The following is a 21,089-nucleotide window of genomic DNA, read 5'->3' as shown; positions in this document are numbered from 1 at the left end:
AGGTTTTGGGGACATATCGTAATGACAATGAGGAATAAATAATAGTCAGAAGAGGATCTATGACTTCTGGAAGCACCTCGTTTAGGAGCTTAGATGGTATAGGGTCTAACATAATACAAATACCTCTAGTTTTGTTTTCCTCCAGCTGCGCTCCATTTTTTGGGCTGTTCTCTTTAGGGTGCGAGTATGCTCATTATACCATGGTGTCAGACTGGTTTCCTTAACCTTCCTTAAGCGTAAAGGAGCAACTGTATTTAAAATGCTAGAAAAGAGAGAGTCCATAGTTTCTTTACATCATCAAGTTGTTCTGAGGTTTTGGATATGCTAAGGAATTCGGAAACACCAGGAAGATAACATAAAAAGTATTTTGTGGTAGAAGTGATGGTTCTGCCATACAAGAAGTAGAATTTACAATTTTGGCATATGAAGTTTGCACAAAACTAAATAATGATCTGAGATATCATCAATTGGCTGCATAATGTCAACACTATCAACATCAATTCCATGTGACAGTATAAAATCTAGAGTATGATTTAGACAATGAGTAGGCCCTGAAACATGTTGTCTAACCCCAATAGAGTTCAGAACGTCTATAAATGCTGATCCCAGTGCATCTTTTTCATTATCAACATGGATATTAAAATCAACAACTATTAAAACTTTATCTGCAGCCAGAACTAACTCGGATGTAAAATCACCAAACTCTTTAATAAAGTCTGTATGGTGCATTTATGCAGTCCATTTACCATTTACCATATGAAGCACCATTACTTCAAACAAGTTATACTTGAAGCCTGCCCTCCTGAAATCCTGAAAACGTTGTTATAAATTGAAGCAACACCTTTTAGACCGTCGTTTATAACACTTTTATAAAACTTTTAGATCATGTTTATAACATTAATCTTGGGTGGTGGACTCATTTAAAATAATGTAACCATCAGGTTTTAGCCAGGTTTCTGTCAAACAGAGCACATCTAGATTATGATCAGTGATCATATTATTTACAAAAAGTGTTTTCGTAGAAAGGGATCTGATATTCAATAAGCCAAGCTTTATCATTTGTTTATCCACATTGCATCTGTTTTTTGTTTGTTGAACCTCAATTAAAATTGTTACTCTTAACTTGGTTTTTTTGTATTTTCTAGTTTGGGGAACAGACACAGTCTCTATAGTGAGATATTTAGGTGAAAGAGTCTCTATGTGCTGAGAATTAATTGACCTCTGTGACGTGAGGCAGCTAGCAAATGGTCGGTTTAGCCAGTTTGCATGCTTCCTGACCTGAAGCAAGAAGGTTTGAGTGTGTGTGTGTGTGTGTATGTGTGTGTGAATGTGAGTTGGCTGCTCAGCCAGGCCCATTTGCTTTTTGGCATTGAGGGCTATCTAGTTATCTCGGAATGTGTTTGAAAGTTGGATGGGGAGACCTTAAAGAAGGTCTGCTCAGTATCTTCCAAATAATGGGGGTAAACATTTCCATTAAGCACTCATATAAATGTATTCTATGGGGCCAGATTCTGTAATCTATATGCAAATGTCAAAAGGCTAAAGGAATCCCTACAACATAAAACCCAAACGATCGTACATGATCCTTGGCAGATGCTACAGAATCCCCCCCCCCCCTTTTGGCTGACTAAGTGCTACGCAAACATCGTCAGACAAGGGTTTTCATGATGGTCGGACTGCAGGTGGATCATGATGATCGGATGGCAGGTGGATCAGCATGGCCGGACGGCAGGTGCATCCTGATGGTCAGATTCAAGGTGGTCGCTAATTTTCCTCATCCATTCCGCAGAGAATAAATTTGTGAGAGAGCACCTGAGTAAACTGCATGACAGTGGTTATTACTGCACATTAATATGGATAATAGCAAACAAGCAAATACATTTATTGAGCACGGAATAATTGTTTTTTCTTTGCTCAAACTATTTTTTTTTTATTTATTTATTTTTGCAATTGTTAATTTCTGTTCAAAATATAATGTAATGTGCTTGCACAATATAGTTCTCTGTGCTCAAAACTTACAATTACTCGCTCAGGATTAAGGCACACATATAAGGCCATAGATAAGCACATCCTCACATTATGCATAGGTCAGACAGATTTGGCTGCAATATGAAAAAGAGGATACTATATTTATTTTTGAAGCAATTGGTAGCAACATTTTGGAAGAAATAGTGCAGCACCTAAAATCGTGATCCTGCTATCTTGACACACTTCCCACTTCTTTTTTTCAAAAGTTTGCTAAAACTCACTGATAACTGCAGTTGTAAAATCCCTTCTTAAAGAGCTATCTTTATAAGAACAATCTTGATACCTTTTAGAGCAATTACAGACCAATATCAACTGATCAAATGGATTCAACCTCAAATGGATACCGTGACAATTTTTTATATATAGTTTCCAACTGCATCATAGTACAGAGGCAGCACTCATTAAGATAATAAATTATATTCACTTAAGTTCTTATTCTGGCAAAATATCAGTGCTGGTATTACTAGATCTCAGTGTTGTGTTTGACACTGTCGATCATAACATACTTCTACAGAGACTGTAAAACTGGGTATGGCTTTCTGTGATGGTACTTCAGATAGTTCAGGTCATACTTGAGGTACAAAGGATAGGTTATTATGTGAGTACAAGAGACCATAAGTCTAAGAGTCCCACAAGTAGCAATTCTTGCACCACTCTTGATTAACCTGTAGATGCTCCCACTAAGTCAAATAATGAGAAAGAACCAAATTGACTATCATGGCTATGCTGGTTCTCCCTTATGCGAACCAAATGATAAGCATTACGTAAATCCAATTTTGTGAAAATGGATGCTCCTTGTAACCGCTCGAAGGATGAAGACATCAACGGCAAAGGATAAGAATTCTTCACCGTGATGTTGTTCAACCCCCGGTAATAAATGCACGGTCGCAGAGATCCATCCTTCTTCCCCACAAAAAAGAACCCCACCCCCGCTGGAAATGAGGAAGGAAGAATGAACTTGGATGCTAGAGAATCAGAAATATATTTCTCCATAGCCTCCCTCTTTGGAACAGAAAGTTAATATAACTTGCCCTTAGGTGGAGACTAACCTGGTACTAAGTCTATGGCACAATTGTAAGGACGATGCAGAGGAAGTAATGTTATGATCTCAGAGTGGTTGCCAGATGTAATGAGGGTAATGGATCCAGTAACGTGAGAAATGTTGGGGAGTTGCTGTCCATTGAGAGCATTTACAGATATCTTGTGAGTGAGGGGAAACATGGGAATATGAAGTTGTTGTGCCATTCTAAAATCCAAAAAGTTAGCTTCTGCCCCAGAGTCCAGTAAGGCTTTGGTGTCGTGTGTATTAGTTGCCTACCTTAGTCTTACTGAAAGGAGTGTAGATGAGGTCTTCTCGGAGGAGATCCCACCCGATAGTAGCCTTATAGTTACTACTGTCCCTGAACTTTTACCGGGAAGGAATGGATGAAGTGACCCGCTTTACAGCAATAAAGGCAAAGTCCTTGGGATTTCCACCTCTCTCTCTCCTCCCAGGAAAGCCAAGCTCTACCCACCTGCATGGGCTCGGGATCGGAGACCATCTCCCCTCTGCCGGTACGCAGATCCTCCACGCCGCGAAACTGATGACTCTGCTGAAACTGGCCCATTCTACTTAAGCGCGCATCAACTCTTAGTGCCAGTTTGATGAGTCCATTTAGCATGAGAGGTAGGTCCAGCATGCAAAATGCACCTTTGATCAGATGCAACTACACTCACAACTAACACCGAGCGCTCCCCCTGGCGAAGATCGGTGATTAGTCTGGCCACCTCCCTACCCGTCACCGCACGATCGAAAACCATCCTCATCTCCTTGGAAATTTCCTAGAATGAGGTGCAGAATGGATTTTGATTGCCCCACACCAGAGATGGGGACTCGAGTTTGAGACTCGGACTCGAGTGCGACTTAAGTTGCACAAACAGTGACTTCAGACTCGACTTGAGACTCGTCCTCGAAAGACTTCAGACTCGACTCGGACTCGAGCTCCGGGACTCGTGAACAATGTTAATTTTTAGTAAACGTCAGATGAGCTCGCTGTTAGAGTTGTGACGTTCGCGAACGAACCGATTCTTTTGAACGGCTCATAAACATGAACGATGGGAGCCGAGTCACGGCTGGAGGGGAGCCGTTCTTTCTGTCGCTCTTTTTTCCTATGCGTGTTTCAGAGCGCGTGTTTCACACAGATGCACACAAATGAGCTCCTCCGCGAGACAGAACAGTTATAGGGGGAGGGGCGCACCCAGCGCAGGCCAACCCTTTATAGCGTGATGATATTAGTTATTAGTTGTGCACGCATCCTTCACGTGAGTACTCCAGTGGAAAAAAACCTGCGTGCCTCTGTCATTGGGTAGGAGCGGAGCCACGACGTTTTGCACAGATATTCATTGCAGCCCACTTTGTTATTGTTCATTGACTTGAAGGGGCTGATGTCCTATTTGCAAAGTTTACAGTAGTAATAGTATGTAGACATTTCCATTTTATTTATTCTAATTTTATCTACTTTAAATATTTTTGGTTCTCTATCAAAATGTTCTTGTGTGATAACAATGTTCTTGTGTGGAAGTGTTTGTAGTAAAAGCTGTTTTGCACAGAAATTCATTGCAGCCGGCTTTGTTTTTTATGTTTATTTGTGAGTAGGTATTGTATGAATAACATAAGTCAGCGTAGCTTTGTTCATTCTTAAGCCAGACAAGAGGTGTGCAGCTATACAGCCAGGACAGACAGAAGGCCATTACTGAATCCATAAATGCAAAATAACTTAAAAGTAAAGCATTCTTGGTGTTTTTGTCATGTTGCAATAGCCTGTTTACACTGATTATATACCAAAATCATAGTTGATATTGTATGCTAATAAATAGAGTTGTCATAATAACATATTACATGCTTTGAATTCCTTATATATAGCTATGCAGTGTTCTAAGCAGCTTGGATGGGTCGCTGTATGTGATGCAACATTTATTATAACCAGAGACTTAATATAATAAAGAGACTTGAGACTTGACTTGGACTCTAGCTCAGAGACTTGAGACTTGACTTGGACTCTAGCTCAGAGACTTGAGACTTGACTTGGACTCTAGCTCAGAGACTTGTGAGCATCTCTGCCCCACACCACCGTTCCCTAAAGAGCTGCCTTTTCCAAAGGAAGAGTGAGGACAAATGCCACCTTGGTCTGTTCTTGAAACGTCTACTGCTGTAATGAGAAGTATGGGAATGAGAAGTTCATGCTGATGAGGCTGCTATGGTGGAAGGGGCTTTTCAGGTGTTGGAGTTGTTGGGTGAGCTTAGACACCTGCACCACAAGAGCTTTGATCGCCCGACCTGTGTTGGCGATACTCTCTTCTTGTTGATCCATCCTCGCTATGCTGCGAGAATCAAAATCGACCCAGGTGATTGCGCCTGCTGCATCCATGATGTGGTCAGATCGTTCTGTAACGAACACAGGAGCAGGATGCAAAAGCCGGTATCCAGCCCTCTGTTTTCAGCAAGTGCTGTGTGTGTGTGTCAGTCGCTATCTATTTGTGATATTTAGTGTCATTTGTCCACTGATAAACTCCATTTGTCAAAGCTTCAATCAAGAGAAGTTTTGGGTGAGAGCAGGCAGCGTTCAGGCAGTGTGTTTACATTTAATGTAAACTCTACATTTAATTCTGAGGAATAGAATTACATATTTGTCTGACTATGTGTTAGATGTACAGGGGCTCTTGGGGTGTAATTTCTTGTGTTAGAACACGTGTTCACCTCTCTTCCTCTGAGGAGGTTGATGTGGTCAGTGGCTGCTGGGCGGACCAGAGGCCAGTCTCGTGAGACTGGTTCCCTTAAGAGGTCACATGGCAGTGTGGGAGCCCCTGCCAAGTTTGCTTCATGGGGACCTACCCCGTGCAGGCTCTGGTTTAGTTCTCCTAGCAGACTACGTGGGTCTGAGGTCCATCTTTTTAGGAGACTTCAGCTACGAGAGTCCTGATACTGCGGCTCAGGACCTCAGAGGGCAGGCCCCTCTGAGGAAGAGTGTTGTACACGGCATTACACAGTGCCTGTCTTTCCTCAGTGCCCTCAGGAGATCAATCTGCCAACCCTGCCGATGTTCCAGGGCACAGCGGTCTCCGGCGAGTGCTTCTCTCAGGTACCACCCGGAAATGTAGCGGTGCTAAGAGGCTAACGACCTCCTGGGAGGTTTCCAGAGCAGCTAGTTCGGCCGTCTCCTGCCAGTGCGCCGCTTCAGGGCATTGAGCTAACTGCTCTGATGACAGCAGAGATCTGTCTTGAGAGGCTGACTCCCTTAGTAGACTATTTGGCAACGTGAAAACTACTGCCAAATGTGTCTCAGTGGATCCTGCACACTGTAGTGAGAGACCACAGAATCCAGTTCTGGTGGGCCCCAAGCGGGCTCTGGTAATGGAACAGAAGTAGACTCTCTCTGAGGACAGAGGCCATCGAGGTGGTCCCTCCTCGGGTTGCAGAGTCCGGGTCCTACAGTCAGAACTTCGCTGTTCTGAGGAAGGATGAGGTGTTGTGTCTTTTTTTAGATCTGTGCTTTTTGAACCGCTCAGTCAGGCGACTGATGTTCAGCACGCTTGTACAGGCCAAGTCTGAGGACTGGTGTGTCACGATCTATCAAAAATATGCACTATTCCCCATCCTTCTTCATCAGAAGTTCCTGAGGTTTGCTTTTGGGGGCCAAAGCCTACCAATACGGATCTTCCTCTGGCCTTGCACTCTCACACCACACTTCCACGACTCAACCACATTGATGATTGGTTGATATTAGCTCAATCAGAGCAGATGACGATTTGGCATCGAGGTGTCGTTCTCACTTACATGAAAGAGCTGGGGTTAAGACTTAACACCAAGGAAAGTGTGCTTTTTCCATTACAGAGAACCATTTATCTGGGTGTGGTGTGGGATTCGACCACGATGCAGGCACGTATGACACATGCTCGGATCGAGTCAATCTTCACTGCAGTCGCGAGGATGAGAGAAGGTTGGTCACTCACTGTCAAGCAGTCTCAGAGACTGCTGTATCTGATGGCAGCTGCGTCCAATGTGAATGCTATTGGCCTGCTGTACATGAGACCCCTTCAGAGACCAAGGGGTTCTCCTCGAGGAGTCATGCGGCAGTGACTACGTGCCTTAGACATGTGGAGAAAACCTTGATTCGTCTCAGGGCCCGGTGCTGGGAGCTCCTTGTCACTGCATAATGCAAGTGACGGACGTATCCCTCACCAGCTGGGGTGCGTTCATGAGTGGCCTCCCTGCCCATGGTCTGTCGAGTGGCCACCATCCGACATGGCATATCATCTGCCCGAGGATGCTGACTGTGATTCGAGCACTACATTTCCTTCTCCCAGACCTAAGAGGTCACCATGTGCACTCCAACAACACAGCAGTGGTCTCTTACATCAAGCACCAAGGAGTTCTGCGCTCACGCCGTTTATACAAACTAGCATGCCAGATCCTTGTGTGATCCCAGGGTGAACTCCTCTAACTGAGAGCAGTCCACATTCCTGGGCATCTTAATATGGGAGCAGGCATAATCTTGAAGCAGGGGACGTGGCCCGGGAAATGGCAGCTTCACGACGAAGTGATTAAGCAGAGTTGGAGAGGTTGGCCAGACTCGGGTGGATCTGTTTGCGACTCGAGAGACATCGCACTGTCCCCTATGGCTTCCTCTGACTCATCCAGCTCCACTGGGGCTGGATGCCGTGGTACAGACGTGGCCGAGGCTTCATCTGTACATTTTTCCCTCGATTGCTCTGCTCCCGGGAGTTCTGGAGAGAGTGTGCTGGGACAGAGTCTGGCTGCTGTTAGAAGCCCATTCTGGCCGGGCCTTAGCCTGATTTCTCTTTTTGACGGCACTCCATGGAAGGTTCCCATCAGGAGAGATCTCCTCTCGCAGGTGGAGGGTGCGCCCCCGCATGGAGCTTAGAGGCTGTAGGTGTTGTCTCTAAAGGGGAGGCACAACTCTTAGCTTATGATCTTTCAACCGAGGTTGTTGAGACCATTCTCCAATGCCTTGAAGTGGAAGCTTTTCAATTCTCTTTGCAGAGACCGCAGCTCGACCCAGTTAACTGCCCGGTTGTTTTAGTGCCAGGGTTCCTGCAGGCTTTCCGCAGGGTTGACCCATTCCACCCTAAAGGTCTATGTGGCGGCCATGGCGGCCTACCGTGCCCCTCTCAGTGGCCAGTTAGTTGCCAGAGACCCTCTGGTTACTTTTTTCTTCCTTGGGTGCGCTGAGGCCTCCGGCCAGAAGAAGCTTATGCTAAGCAGTGATCAGGATGCTATCCTAAGCATTGATTCCTCTGATCTCCCCTCTCTTGTCTCTTGGGGGTCAAGACTCACTCCTTCTGAAGTTGGCGATTACTGTCAGGCTCCTGTCTCCTTCACTTGCTTTAACTGTGCTCTTCCACACTAGGCAGAGATTTGAAAGTCTGGCGGCGTGGGCATTTTTGTTCCCCAAACATTCTCAATGCAGATAGAGTTCCTGAAGAGGAACGTCTGAGGTCACGTATGTAACCCTGGTTCCTCGAAGGAACAAGATGCTGCATTTCAGTGCCACACTTCTGGCATCTCTGGCTGGCGCTTGCTTCATCCTTTGAGGCTAGTTACTGGCTTCGCCGCTAATGCTTTTATGCTTCCTGGTCTCTGACGTCACCCGCCTATGACGTCTCGGCCATCCATTGGACTGATTACACATGTTATTCAGAGATGTCACGCTGGAGGTGTTCCCCAAATGTTCTCGACGCAGTGTCTTGTTCCTTCGAGGAACCAGGATTAAATACGTAACCTTAGACATTTATTGACAAGGTAAATAACAGCGGTCAGACGGGAAAAAAACACAGGAAGTCCACAACACAAATGGTAGTTCGAGACGATCACAAACTCTGATGGTGGGTGATGCAGGGACTTCGGTGGACAACCAGTGATGATCCTCGGTGATCCGTTGCTGTATCCTAAGTGACAGTGCTCATAATCCCAGTGCAGAATGCAGGAAGAACACAGCGGAGAACCACAATGATCTGATAACATGAGACAGCAATTACTGCACTAAAATGGACACAAACAATGGGTAGCAGCTGGTGCTGCTGATTAGCCGTGATTACAGACCACACCCTCAGACACACACCCAAACACTTGAGACACACACACATAAGATGAGAGAGAACAGAAAGAGAGACAGCGAATTCATGCACCGTGACAGACGTGGGTTCAGGTAAACCAGTCTAATATTGTATTATTCTGTCAACTGAAAGTTGTGGATTGCAATTATGTAGCTAATACGGCTTAGTTCCCTAAATTCTAGGTCATTTTCATTGTAATAATATTGTACAATTTATAAAACCATAGAGTAAGGACATAAATAGAAATTTATTTTGTGTTTGCCTCTTTCTCAAAAGACTATAAAGTGCACATTTATACTAAATAGTCTACCTCAAATGCATTAAAAATGACATCTAAGAGAGATCCTTTAAAAATAGATCTGCATGGCAAGATCTATTGGGACCACATTCATACTCATTACTGGCATGCATCTCGCAGTGATCAGGTAATTAATTGGTCATTTCCATTCATTCATTCATTTGGTTATTTGTTTGTTTGTTTAGTTAGTTATTTCTGTGGTTGGACATGCAGCAAATATTTAATAAATTAACCTAATTTATGTTGTAATTTGCTCAAACTAATTTAAAGTCTATGTCAACAGAGAAATGCAGACTCAAAGGCTAGAAACAAACACACACAAAAAACATAAATAAAGTAATAATAATAATAATAATAAATATTCATATTAACAACAAAAACAACCTGACCCGTAGTAATTTCTATGTGGCATATATATATATATATATATATATGTATATATATATATGTCCAGGCTTTGGATGTGTGGATTAGACCACATTTGGCCTGATTATGGACCAGAAGGTCTGGTATGATTTTTGCTGAAATATCTGCATGCATACCCATTGATTTCTGGGGGTGAGTCTCCGTTTATAATGTGCTAAATAGTGTGTAGCAGTGACACTTAAACATATTTTACTTGCCCATGTTATGTTATATGTAAGTGTTTTTTTTTATTTTTTATTCCTATTAATACATTTGGAAATTACTTATTGAATTAATATAATGAAACAAGCTTAAAGTGGTTATGGTTACCTTAACATTATATTTGCTATATGAGTTTCAAGACATGGGCAATAGCTTTGACATTTAATAACAAAACCTGACAGGCTTTTTGTGCTGCTAATTGTCAGAAGACCTGAAGAACTTCTTACCCTTGCAAGTAAACGTTTAATAATCTAACATGATTTTAACAAACAGTTCTAACTGTATAATATCAAAGTAATGTTTATTTATACTGAAGCTATAATTGTGAGTTTGCTGACATACTGCTAGAGGTTAGCTCCAACATTTAATCATTTTTACATTTAATCATTTAGCAGACGCTTTTATCCAAAGACTTACAAAAGAGAACAATAGAAGCAATCAGACCAACGAGAGAACAACAACAGTATACAAGTGCCATGACAAGTTACAGTTAGCCTAGTACAGAACACGTAGCTGTTTTTTTAAGAATAGAATAGAATAGAATAGAATAGAATAGAATAGAATAGAATCAACCACACCTGTTCCAGCTGATCAAGGTCTTCAGGATTACTAGAAACTTTCAAGCAGGTGTGAGTTGGACCTGGTTGGAGCTAAACTGTGCAGAGCTACAGCCCTCCGGGAATTGAGTTTGACACCACTGTATTGCGACTGGTCTTTATTGTTATTATTATTATTTAATTAGTCCAAATAAATGCAAGTATAGGCAGTCCATTAGAGAGATTTAAAAGTTCATAAAAAGATGGCTACTGCACAACAATGAGAGAAGAAGAAAGCAGACCCAAATGCAAACAAATTAATCCAAAGGTATGTTCCAAATGTTAACATTTACCAGATACATGTTATCAGTCTGAGATTGTCTAAATAATCATACGTGTCATTATCTGTTCCCCTTTTTGTCTCTCTTTCTGTCAATCTGTCCCTCTTTTAGGGTATGCTTACAGGTGCATCTTAGTAAATTAGAATGTCATGGAAAAGTTTATTTATTTTTATTTAATTCAACTCAAATTGTGAAACTTGTGTATTAAATAAATTCAATACACACAGAACATCAGAAACCCACCATATCTCAACAAATATCTCAACAAGTTTCCTGAGCCTTCAAAACGGTCTCTCATTTTGGTCCATTAGGCTACACAATCATGGGGAAGACTGCTGATCTGACAGTTGTCCAGAAGACAATCATTGACACCCTTCACAAGGAGGGTAAGCCCCAAACATTCATTGCCAAAGAGTGCTGTATCCAAGTTTGTTAACAGACGGTTAAGTGGAAGGGAAAAGTTTGGAAGAAAAGGATGCACAACTAACCGAGAGAACTGAAGCCTTTTGATGATTGTGAAGCAAAATTGATTCAAGAATTTGAGTGAACTTCACAAGGAATGGACACAGACGTGTCAAGGAAGTTGTTGTATGCCTCTTGTTAAGCCACTCCCGAACCACAGACAACGTCAGAGGCATCTTACCTGGGCTAAGGATAAGAAGAACTGGACTGTTTCCCAGTGGTCCAAAGTCCTCTTTTCAGATGAGAGCAATTTCATTTGGAAACCAAGGTCCTACAGTTTGGAGAAAGGGTGGAGAAGCTCATAGCCCAAGTTGCTTGAAGTCCAGTGTTAAGTTTCCACAGTCTGTGGTGAATTTGGGTGCAATGTCATCTGCTTGTGTTGGCCCATTGTGTTTTTTGAAAACCTATTTTTTTGTAGATGTTGATTTCATTTTCCAACGGGATTTGGCACCTGCCCAAACTGCCAAAAGCACCAAAAGTTGAATGACCATGGTGTTGGTGTGCTTGACTGAGGAAGCTTCTGGACTTTTTGTTGCATTTTTTTTTATACAGTACTGTGTAAAAGTCTTAGGCCACTAGCATTTTCGCCAACAAAAATGGTTTTAAGTCTGTAATATCTATGTTTTGCTGTAGTGTGTCAGTAGGAAAATATAAGTTTTTCTGTATATATATAAATTGTAACAACACTCATATTTTCATTGTGTAATTCTGTATGAGTAAATGTGTATATATATATGGGTAAATAAATATATGGGTACTGAAACTGGGCCAACACCACCGGCATTGGACCACAATCACACCGACGTCGTTGGCCAAAGTTTTAGTACCCAGGCTCGGGCCAGTTCTGGCTAAGTGTTTCAATTCTTGTTGGCAGGATTGTGGCCCAATGCCAGCAGTTTTGGCAGCTGGGACGTCATTCATCCCATGTCCATGCTGAGTCTGGCAACCAAAGCCTGGTGAGTTATTTCTTCTGGCCTGCCAGATCTGGGTCATTATCGTGCCAAACCATTGTTTTCATAATTGATGTATTTGTTTACACTTTTTAATTATATTGTTTATTATTAGTTTATTATTATTTATTTATTTCCTAACTCAAAATCATTGCTGTACTGTCAAGTGCATTTCTATGTGACAAAATGCTATGTTAAGTCAATAACCTATAAGGCCTACATTCAATAATATCTATAATTATTTGTTGTTATATCTTAAGTGAACTTGTGGGCCGGATTTGTCCAAGGCCAAATTTTAACCCTATTAAGGCCCTGGAGTTGAAAATTGGAAGATTTCTATCTTCTATATATCTATCCAAATTCATAGTTATAATTTAAATTAACAGAAACAATAAAAAAAAAACTTTTGTCTGTAATGCATCTCTATCCTTTGAGACTATTTAAAATCAACACGTAAGTGAACACTAGATGTCACTACCCTCCCATGTTAAAACCACGATTCGTTGCAAACGTTCAAATCAATAGATAATACACAATAATTTTACAGACTGCCATGGTCAATATAAAATCATTCTGGGTTTTTGTTAAATGTGAGCCAAAATCATCACAATTAAAAGAACCAAAGACATAAACTACTTCAGTCTGTGTTATTTCAATTACTGAAATAAATTAACTTTTCCATAACACACTAATTTATTGAGATACACCTGTAGTTCAACAATTTGGTGTTTTCAAGATCCAACCAGAGGCATTTCTCGTGATTTGGGGTCCCTTAACAAATTATGGGCATGAGGTTCTATTTAATTTAATTGCACACATTTAGCTTGTTTATTCTTGGAGCTTATTTTACTCTATCTGTGTTGCTTGCTGCTATAACCAGCAAGCTGTAAGAAGCTAGCTCATGTTCTATAATGAGTCTGCTCAGTGATGTTATTATAATATTGCATAATAAACATTGTTAAATTTCCAAAGAAACACTGCTGTTGGGTCACTTCTACTTTTGTGGCCAATTTTCCGTCATGGCGGTACCCCTATGGACTTTGTATATTTTTATTATATTATATTTAATATATTATTACACACATTTTTTTAAATTATTTTCATTATTATTAACCCACATATAAATTACTTTATGGTTTAATGGTATTTTATTGTTACATGACTTACACGTAAAAGCATTTCCCCTTTGAACAAGAATTCACAGACATAGTTTTCAGAGTTTTCCTGTTTTATGCCCTCCAAAAATGTCCACGTTACCCACTAATATTTTCCAGCAGCTCATAAACTGAACATAAATCTGTATGTTTTCTTTTTCTTTTGCTTCAACAACAATACCAGAGCCGAAACACAAACCTTTCCGACGACTGAAAATATTTATTGAAATTGTAACTAATGCAGCTTTAGGCTAATGTTAATCATAATATTTGATTATATATATATATATATATATATATATATATATATATATATATATATATAATTCATTTAATGCATTTAATGTTGTTCTAATTGAAAGCATGGTTTCTGGTATAAACCTGTTTCATTCATTTTGGGGGAAAAAAAGTTTTTTATCATCATCATCATCATTATTATTATTTTGTTGTTGGTTCAACTATTTTGAAAATATTTGTAAAGAATTAAGAAACAATTTTAGCAACTAAATATGAACTAACAAAAGGTTTTTAGTTTTAACTTAACAGAAAACTCTGGGGGGAAATCGCTACTAATCTTTCCTGTGTATAATAAATGTTACAACTTTATCAGCGTGACAACGCAAGACCATAAACGCTAAACGACTATAAAATGGTTATTTAAAGAGGTTTACATATAGTAGCCTATACCTTTTAACATAATGGCTTGATTTAAGTATACTATATATATATATATATATATATATATATATATATATATATATATATATATATATATATATATATATATATATATATATACTGTCAAGGACTTATTGAACACTTTTTTTTCACGCTTTTGTCTGCTTTTACGACTTTCAGTTCGCATATATATTAAGGAATTCCATTGCAGTAAAACCATAAACCTCCCCCTCCTTTAAGCATCCCTCTGAAGGTGAAATAGGCATTTATTAAGTGAACATGAACGTCGAAAATTTAATGGAGCCTGCATTTGTTTTCACCTGATATAGACTGGATTTATCCGATTTACCATTTTGGTTTATTTACAGTTGTCAAGAAAAGAAAATCAGGTTGTCAATTACCTGGTTAAAATAATAAAAATTCCAATTTAAAATAAATATGTATCAATGAAACGCGTTTATTTTCCATGTTGGCTGCACAGGTTATTTAACCGAGTGGCAAAATACAAGACATCTTGAGAAAACGATGAAAACATCGGTTTGTTCATATTTAATCGATTTAATAATCCGTTCTATTTACTTGTTATGGTTGTGAAATACAGTCGTGTAATAGAAATATAGTTGTTTATAAATTATAAGGAAAATGTTTGAGAGTTTGTTGTAGTTGTAGGCCAAAATTCACATTATATGGTCCAAAACAATAACGCACCTGCAGCGTGTGAAGAGCCTATTTTATGTATTTTCATTATTATTGCATTCATTTCACAATTTATATTTAAATACAAACCAAATAAAATGAATAGCAACCACAGCGTGCACTACTTAATTAGACGACGTCGTTGTTAGGCGAATCGATTCTTTAACCTAGCTAGGGCTATTCACTAATTACCTAATTTTATTACTAAACCTTATAATCTCGTTTATGCTATAGGGGTTGGTGCTTGTGGACATAATTCTGTATTACATGACATCACTCTGACGAGCCAAAAAAAAAAAAAAAAAAAAGAAAAAAGACAGAAAAAAAGATAAATTGCCTACCAGTGATTTGTAGCCTACTTATTTGTACAAGAAGCCTGAAATTGTTTTACTTTATATAGAGAAAGTAAACGTCGAGGGATATATAGCCTATATATATATATATATATATATATATATATATATATATATATATATATATATATATATATATATATATATATACATACAATTTGTGGTCATAACATATAGGCTATATATTATATCACTCGAGTTTTACTCTAAGCGAACTAAGTGTTTGAGAGAGAGAGAGAGAGAGAGAGAGAGAGAGAGGTGGAGAGAGAGAGAGAGAGAGAGAATCAATAATCTAATATCTCAATATAAGGAGGTGTACATGCGTTATGTTCTGCACGTTGCTGTAACGGGGCACAGAAAAGACTTTCTTATTTTCACAATTTTATTGATGCTTCCTGATTTTTTTTTTATTTTTTTATTTTTTTATCGGAAGATAAAAGGTCGACTGACATTATCATCTCACCCATCTTTTAACGAGGATTTGGAAACATTAGGCTGCGTATATATTCTCTGCCGGTTGTCCTGAAATAAGTTAAAAAGTAGGCCTATTTATACATTAGCTACTTGTAATTAAAGACACGAATAAGTTTACGTGAGGAAAAAAGAAAGCGTGCGTAAAGAGATCAAGGGGAAGGAGTGTGAGAAAAGGTGTGTATAGCCTATGTGTGTTTTAAAGAAAGAAGGTATGAATTCCTATTTTACGAACCCGTCGCTCTCGTGCCATTTAAACGGCGGTCAAGAGGTTCTGCCCAATGTTACACTCAGCTCGACAAACTATGACCCGGTGCGACACTTCTCGCCATATGGCGCTGCCGTGGCCCCAAACCGGATATACTCCAATCCATTCTATTCAACACAAGAAAACGTTATGTTCGGGTCCGGCCGAGGACCGTACGAGTATGGATCAAATGTGTTCTACCAGGACAAGGATGTGCTTCCAAGTTGCAGACAAAGCCTTGGGCAAACACAGGGTTCAATGACCCAGGATTACGCTTCAGACCAAGGCAAGACTCTGTCTCAGGAACCCAAAGGAAGTATTCAAATATATCCGTGGATGCAGCGGATGAACTCGCACAGTGGTGAGTATAGAAAAAAAAGGGGGTGACTTTAGTAAGGGGTGGATTTGTTTTTACGACTGGGAAACCCACGTTTTATCACCCCATAAAGCACTGACGAAATGTCTTTTTCACCTGCTATAAAAGCGCTTTGTGGATGGAGAATATCCATGTGGCTGGAACAAACGCTTTGCCAACAAATCCATTCAATAGAGAAAACATAAACGTAGAAGATCATTCTCCGAGAATCTACATAGTGCAAGGGACCAGAGAACTAATGTTTTAGCATGATTATTATGATGCTGGATTATGTCATCTGTCTTTAAAATTGTATTAGCCGAGCTAAACTGAACAGTGTTTTTTGGAGCCTTTTTCATGATTTTAACCAAACCATCTTTTTTCTAACAGGAGTTGGCTATGGCTCTGACAGACGGCGAGGTCGCCAAATCTATTCGCGATACCAAACTTTAGAACTAGAGAAGGAATTCCATTACAATCGTTATTTGACAAGACGCAGACGAATAGAGATTGCCAATGCGTTGTGTCTGTCGGAACGCCAGATTAAAATTTGGTTTCAGAACCGCCGCATGAAGTGGAAGAAGGAGAGCAACCTCACATCCACCCTGAATGACTGTGGCTCTATAGGGGCTGGCCAGGACACGGACAAAGAAGAAGAAGGGGAAACCGGAAGAAAAAAAGAACATAACTGACGGCCTTAACACCTCTGAAATAATGTTCCACTACATGACAACTAGGCTACCTATCGAACTTTCATAATTTGCACAGTTTATTAACACCAAAAACTGTTATCTTTCAAGTAGATGCGATGCGTGCCTCTGCTATTCCCAAAACTGTTGAAACGTTTATTTTCCAGAAATGACATTCTTACATATATACTGTTAAAAACAGACAGCTACAACATATTTTCCTTCAGTGTATTTTGATTTGCTCTTGGGACATTCTAAAAACCATCTTATTTATAATAATATCTTGGATACTGAGAAGTTCATAAGAGGCTGTGGATGCATTTGACCAATTGACGGGAAATTTCAAGTATTGCGCCACAATAATTTATTGTGCATTATATCATTAACTGTTAAACAGATACATTGAGTGCATTGTAAATGTTTGTAAATATTTTACATCCAAATACTTTTGTCTAACATTTGTGTAGCTTTGCTACAATGCTGTTTTATGCATTTATTTTCTTTGTGCTACATTCTGTAGAAACCACACGGTGTGAAAAACGTATTCTCAGATCATTTTTCAAACTTTAGAATATTAGCTAACAAACTTAATGGACACAGTGTTTGAAAACAACGCAAATAATTCGTCAATAAAGTTGTGATGCATATAACAACATTACTTCATTTCCTGTTAATTTTTGAATAAAGTCGCATAATTTCTTTTAAAAAAAAGGAAAGAAAAAAGACAACACTAGAAACCCTTCAAAAGGTGAGGTTGGCATAGATAGAGAATTGTTCTACATTCAGAACATTAATTCATTGTACATTGTGATTGTAGTAATGAGGATATGAATGTATTTATTTATTTAATCTCTCGGTGTTCTCAATCTTGTAATGATGATATGAATAATAATAATAATAATGAGGAAGAGGATGATGATGATGTAACACTCTGTCCATAACTCATCACAAAACTGATGTTGGTTAATAACATAAAAAAATTAAAAAAGAAAAAGAAAATCGAACGTTAAATCGGAACAGAGAGATTTACATTTTGTGTCTCATTAAAATACATGTACACGATAATGAACTTTATTTAGCCTTTAACAAATTAATAATAATAGGCCTACATTTTGCATCGTAAGTTGGAACATATATCTATTTCTAATCTTTGAAAATAAGATATAGATCATTTGTTTTTGCTGTGTCCTTTCACTGCAGTAAGTATTAACAAATTTAAAGGTTAGAAATGACAAATAAATTTTTTGCTAATACAAATCTTATACAAACGACATCACTGTATTTAACGAAATCAAGTTGCTTTGAAAAACATCTCATGGTAAGTTTCAAATTGCAATGCAGATTTATCGCCTGTCCATAATTATATTTAACAGCTGGTGACGCTGTCGGCCGCTTTTCCTCACCTCACCCTTCACACCCAACACAATCTTACTAAATACCGAAGCATTTCCATTATTAAGATCCAGATCCAACCCATTTTATGAGGATTATATAATAATAATAATAACAACAACAACAACAACAAAACATATGTAATGGTGCACGTGTTTATGCGGTCTACGAAAAACTAACGCAGTATTCTATTTCAATTTACTTGTGAATTCATGAGTGGTCATTCATTGTCCAATTGCAATCTCCTGGGCGCCTGCTTTCATTGTTCATAACAAGGGCTCACATCAGATCACTGCCTCTGTTTGCTTGATGATCAGTCAGGGCTAAGTCAGCACTGATTATCCCTCGATAGGAATGAAGCCTCCGTCAAAACGCCCTATAGCCATTTAATTTCATTATAACTTTTATAGAAGTATGTAAAAGGATTATGATGATAACAGCAACACAGAAAACTAATTTAGGACTCCGATTGTGTTTTGAAGACCTTATTCGGAAATTGTAAAACTAGTAACATATCCGTTCATCAGCTCATATTCGCTAACACAATCAAGACTACATTTATGACAGTGTAATTAAATAATCAATCCTTTCAAAACATCAGGCAATGATAGGCGAACCTGTTAGGAATCAATGACACAATTCGTTATTTTATAATATTTATTGAATAGCCTATATGATGATAATAGCTATAAGTGTGACTATATGTTAATTAGTGCTAGACTTTAAACACGTTCTCCAATATTAATAAAAGTGACTTAATTTGAAAAATAATTTATTGCAACCATCATTTTATCCACTGTACTTTTTAAACCTGTCAGATACTACACTCTTCACGATTCCATACAACAAGAACCCTTTTGTCTAAATGTTAAGGAACCTTTAACATCTAAAGAACCTTTCACAAAAACCTTTTTTGGAGAAAAAAGCTTCTTCAGATTATAAATCTTGGACTGAGAGGTTCTTTGTGGAAGCAAAAATTGTTATTTCTATGGCTTCGCTGTGAATAGCGCCTTTATTTTTAAGAGTGTTAGTTCTCATGCCTATACGTTTGTTAAACAACAGGAAGAAATAGACCTTTTAACAGCAACATTTTGAATTATTGTGATTCCAAACCAGAATCTGATGGGAAAAAAAAGATCAAAAAACGAAGAAAGAGCTTCATTCCAAACTACTCAATCCGTCTATACAGATCAAACTTGAATTAAAATCTGCCTAAAATGAGGATTTCAAGATACAGAGAAGTTCTCGGGTGCAGCTGGAAGAAAAGCACATCGCAGTACAAACTCCAATGACAACAAATTCTCTCATGTTCTTTACATAAATGCATTGCTGTGATGCCGTGGAACCGTTCATGCATTCGTTTACAGCAAGCAAACTGAGAAAATAAAACCTTGTTTATTTAATACCGATTTAGTGTATAGTCACTGTATTTTGTTTTGTTATATTTTTATATATTTATTATTTTGTTATAAATTCCCGTTAAATCTGAAACACAACCCAGTGCAGTGCAAAACAAAACAAAAAAGACCTGTAAAAAAAAAAAAAAAAACACGAGAGAGAGAGCACCTGTTTAAAAAATTTAATCCTTCATATTAATTCAGTAGACCTACACTTTCTTCGTGACTTTTGTCAAGGAACATGTAAAAATGTATCTCCAAGATCACGCCCCAAAATCTATATACATTATAATACAAAAATATTTTGTCCCCATATGTTTCCTGGTATGTAGTTTTATCCCATTTTGAATAATTGAATTTAAAAAAAAGAGAGCAATGTTAAGATCGTCGAACAATGTCTTCATTAACTGATGCATAAAAGAAATTAAATTTGGGATGTAGCGTAGGCTACAGCATGCAATAAATTTATACTAATCGAATGTAATTAATAGCGATTACAGCATCAAAGATAGGCTACTAACCTTATGATTTAATCATAAAACAGCCATACTCCGGCTTACAACTCAGCTACAAGCGACCTACAGGTTCTTTTAACTACCGCGAGTGAAGTCACACTTGAGTTATAAATCACTAATGCATCATTTCTGTTGTTAGTTCTTGCACTGATTATTTCATTTAGTAAATTTCGCATATTAATAAGACGAACGTTATGACGAAGATACATGTCTTGACTCTGCAATGAAATAGAAATATAATTTAAGATGAAAAAGTATGGCAGCTCATTACACATGACATTATCCATTAAGTTTTACGGGTATTTCTGTTAACTCTAAAACAGTGCAATGAAGTGTAAAATTCAAAATACTGGTAAAAACACCTGTAAATATAAATGCATGCATCTGTCCGTTTACAAAGTTATCCTAATTAATATTTTAATTTTATGCTTGTTTGAGAAATGCATTTTGTCCAAGCTTTCTCAAACCATTTCAATCACAAGGAAGACAGCTTTACAGTTTGTTTGAATGTAAGGTCTGATTCTACTCCATGTAATCATTTTAATCTACCTTTAACCGTTAATTCCTTAAAACAGGTCATCTTGCAGTATTAATATTTATTATGAATTTTCTAAATAACCAAACTTCGACAAAATAAGGGCAGATCCCTTCAGTTTAGCTGATGACACTTTGAAGTGAAGTACACTCGTTCCTGTTGGTCTCGTCAATTTGGCAACCTGTGTGTGAGGTCAAGTCTGAGGAGGAGGGGACAGGTGAAAAAAAAAAAAAAAAAAAAACCTTTCCAATA

General features: G+C 38.6%; 1 protein-coding gene and 1 long non-coding RNA gene across 2 annotated transcripts in view; both read left to right on the top strand.

The window, feature by feature from the left end:
• Positions 1–21,089, top strand: part of LOC127968154 (uncharacterized) — a 146,954-nt gene that overhangs the window by 116,894 nt on the left and 8,971 nt on the right. The window lies entirely within an intron of this gene.
• Positions 15,557–17,744, top strand: hoxc6b (homeobox C6b). Its single transcript, XM_052569100.1, has 2 exons — positions 15,557–16,315; positions 16,700–17,744. The coding sequence occupies exons 1-2, from the start codon at positions 15,898–15,900 to the stop codon at positions 16,999–17,001; spliced, it is 720 nt and encodes a 239-aa protein (XP_052425060.1). The 5' UTR covers positions 15,557–15,897; the 3' UTR covers positions 17,002–17,744.

The sequence above is a fragment of the Carassius gibelio genome, chromosome B11 (genome assembly GCF_023724105.1).
Source record: "Carassius gibelio isolate Cgi1373 ecotype wild population from Czech Republic chromosome B11, carGib1.2-hapl.c, whole genome shotgun sequence".
Taxonomy (NCBI): domain Eukaryota; kingdom Metazoa; phylum Chordata; class Actinopteri; order Cypriniformes; family Cyprinidae; genus Carassius; species Carassius gibelio.
Note: the sequence above shows the minus strand (reverse complement) of the source record. Positions and strands in the feature narration are given on the sequence as shown.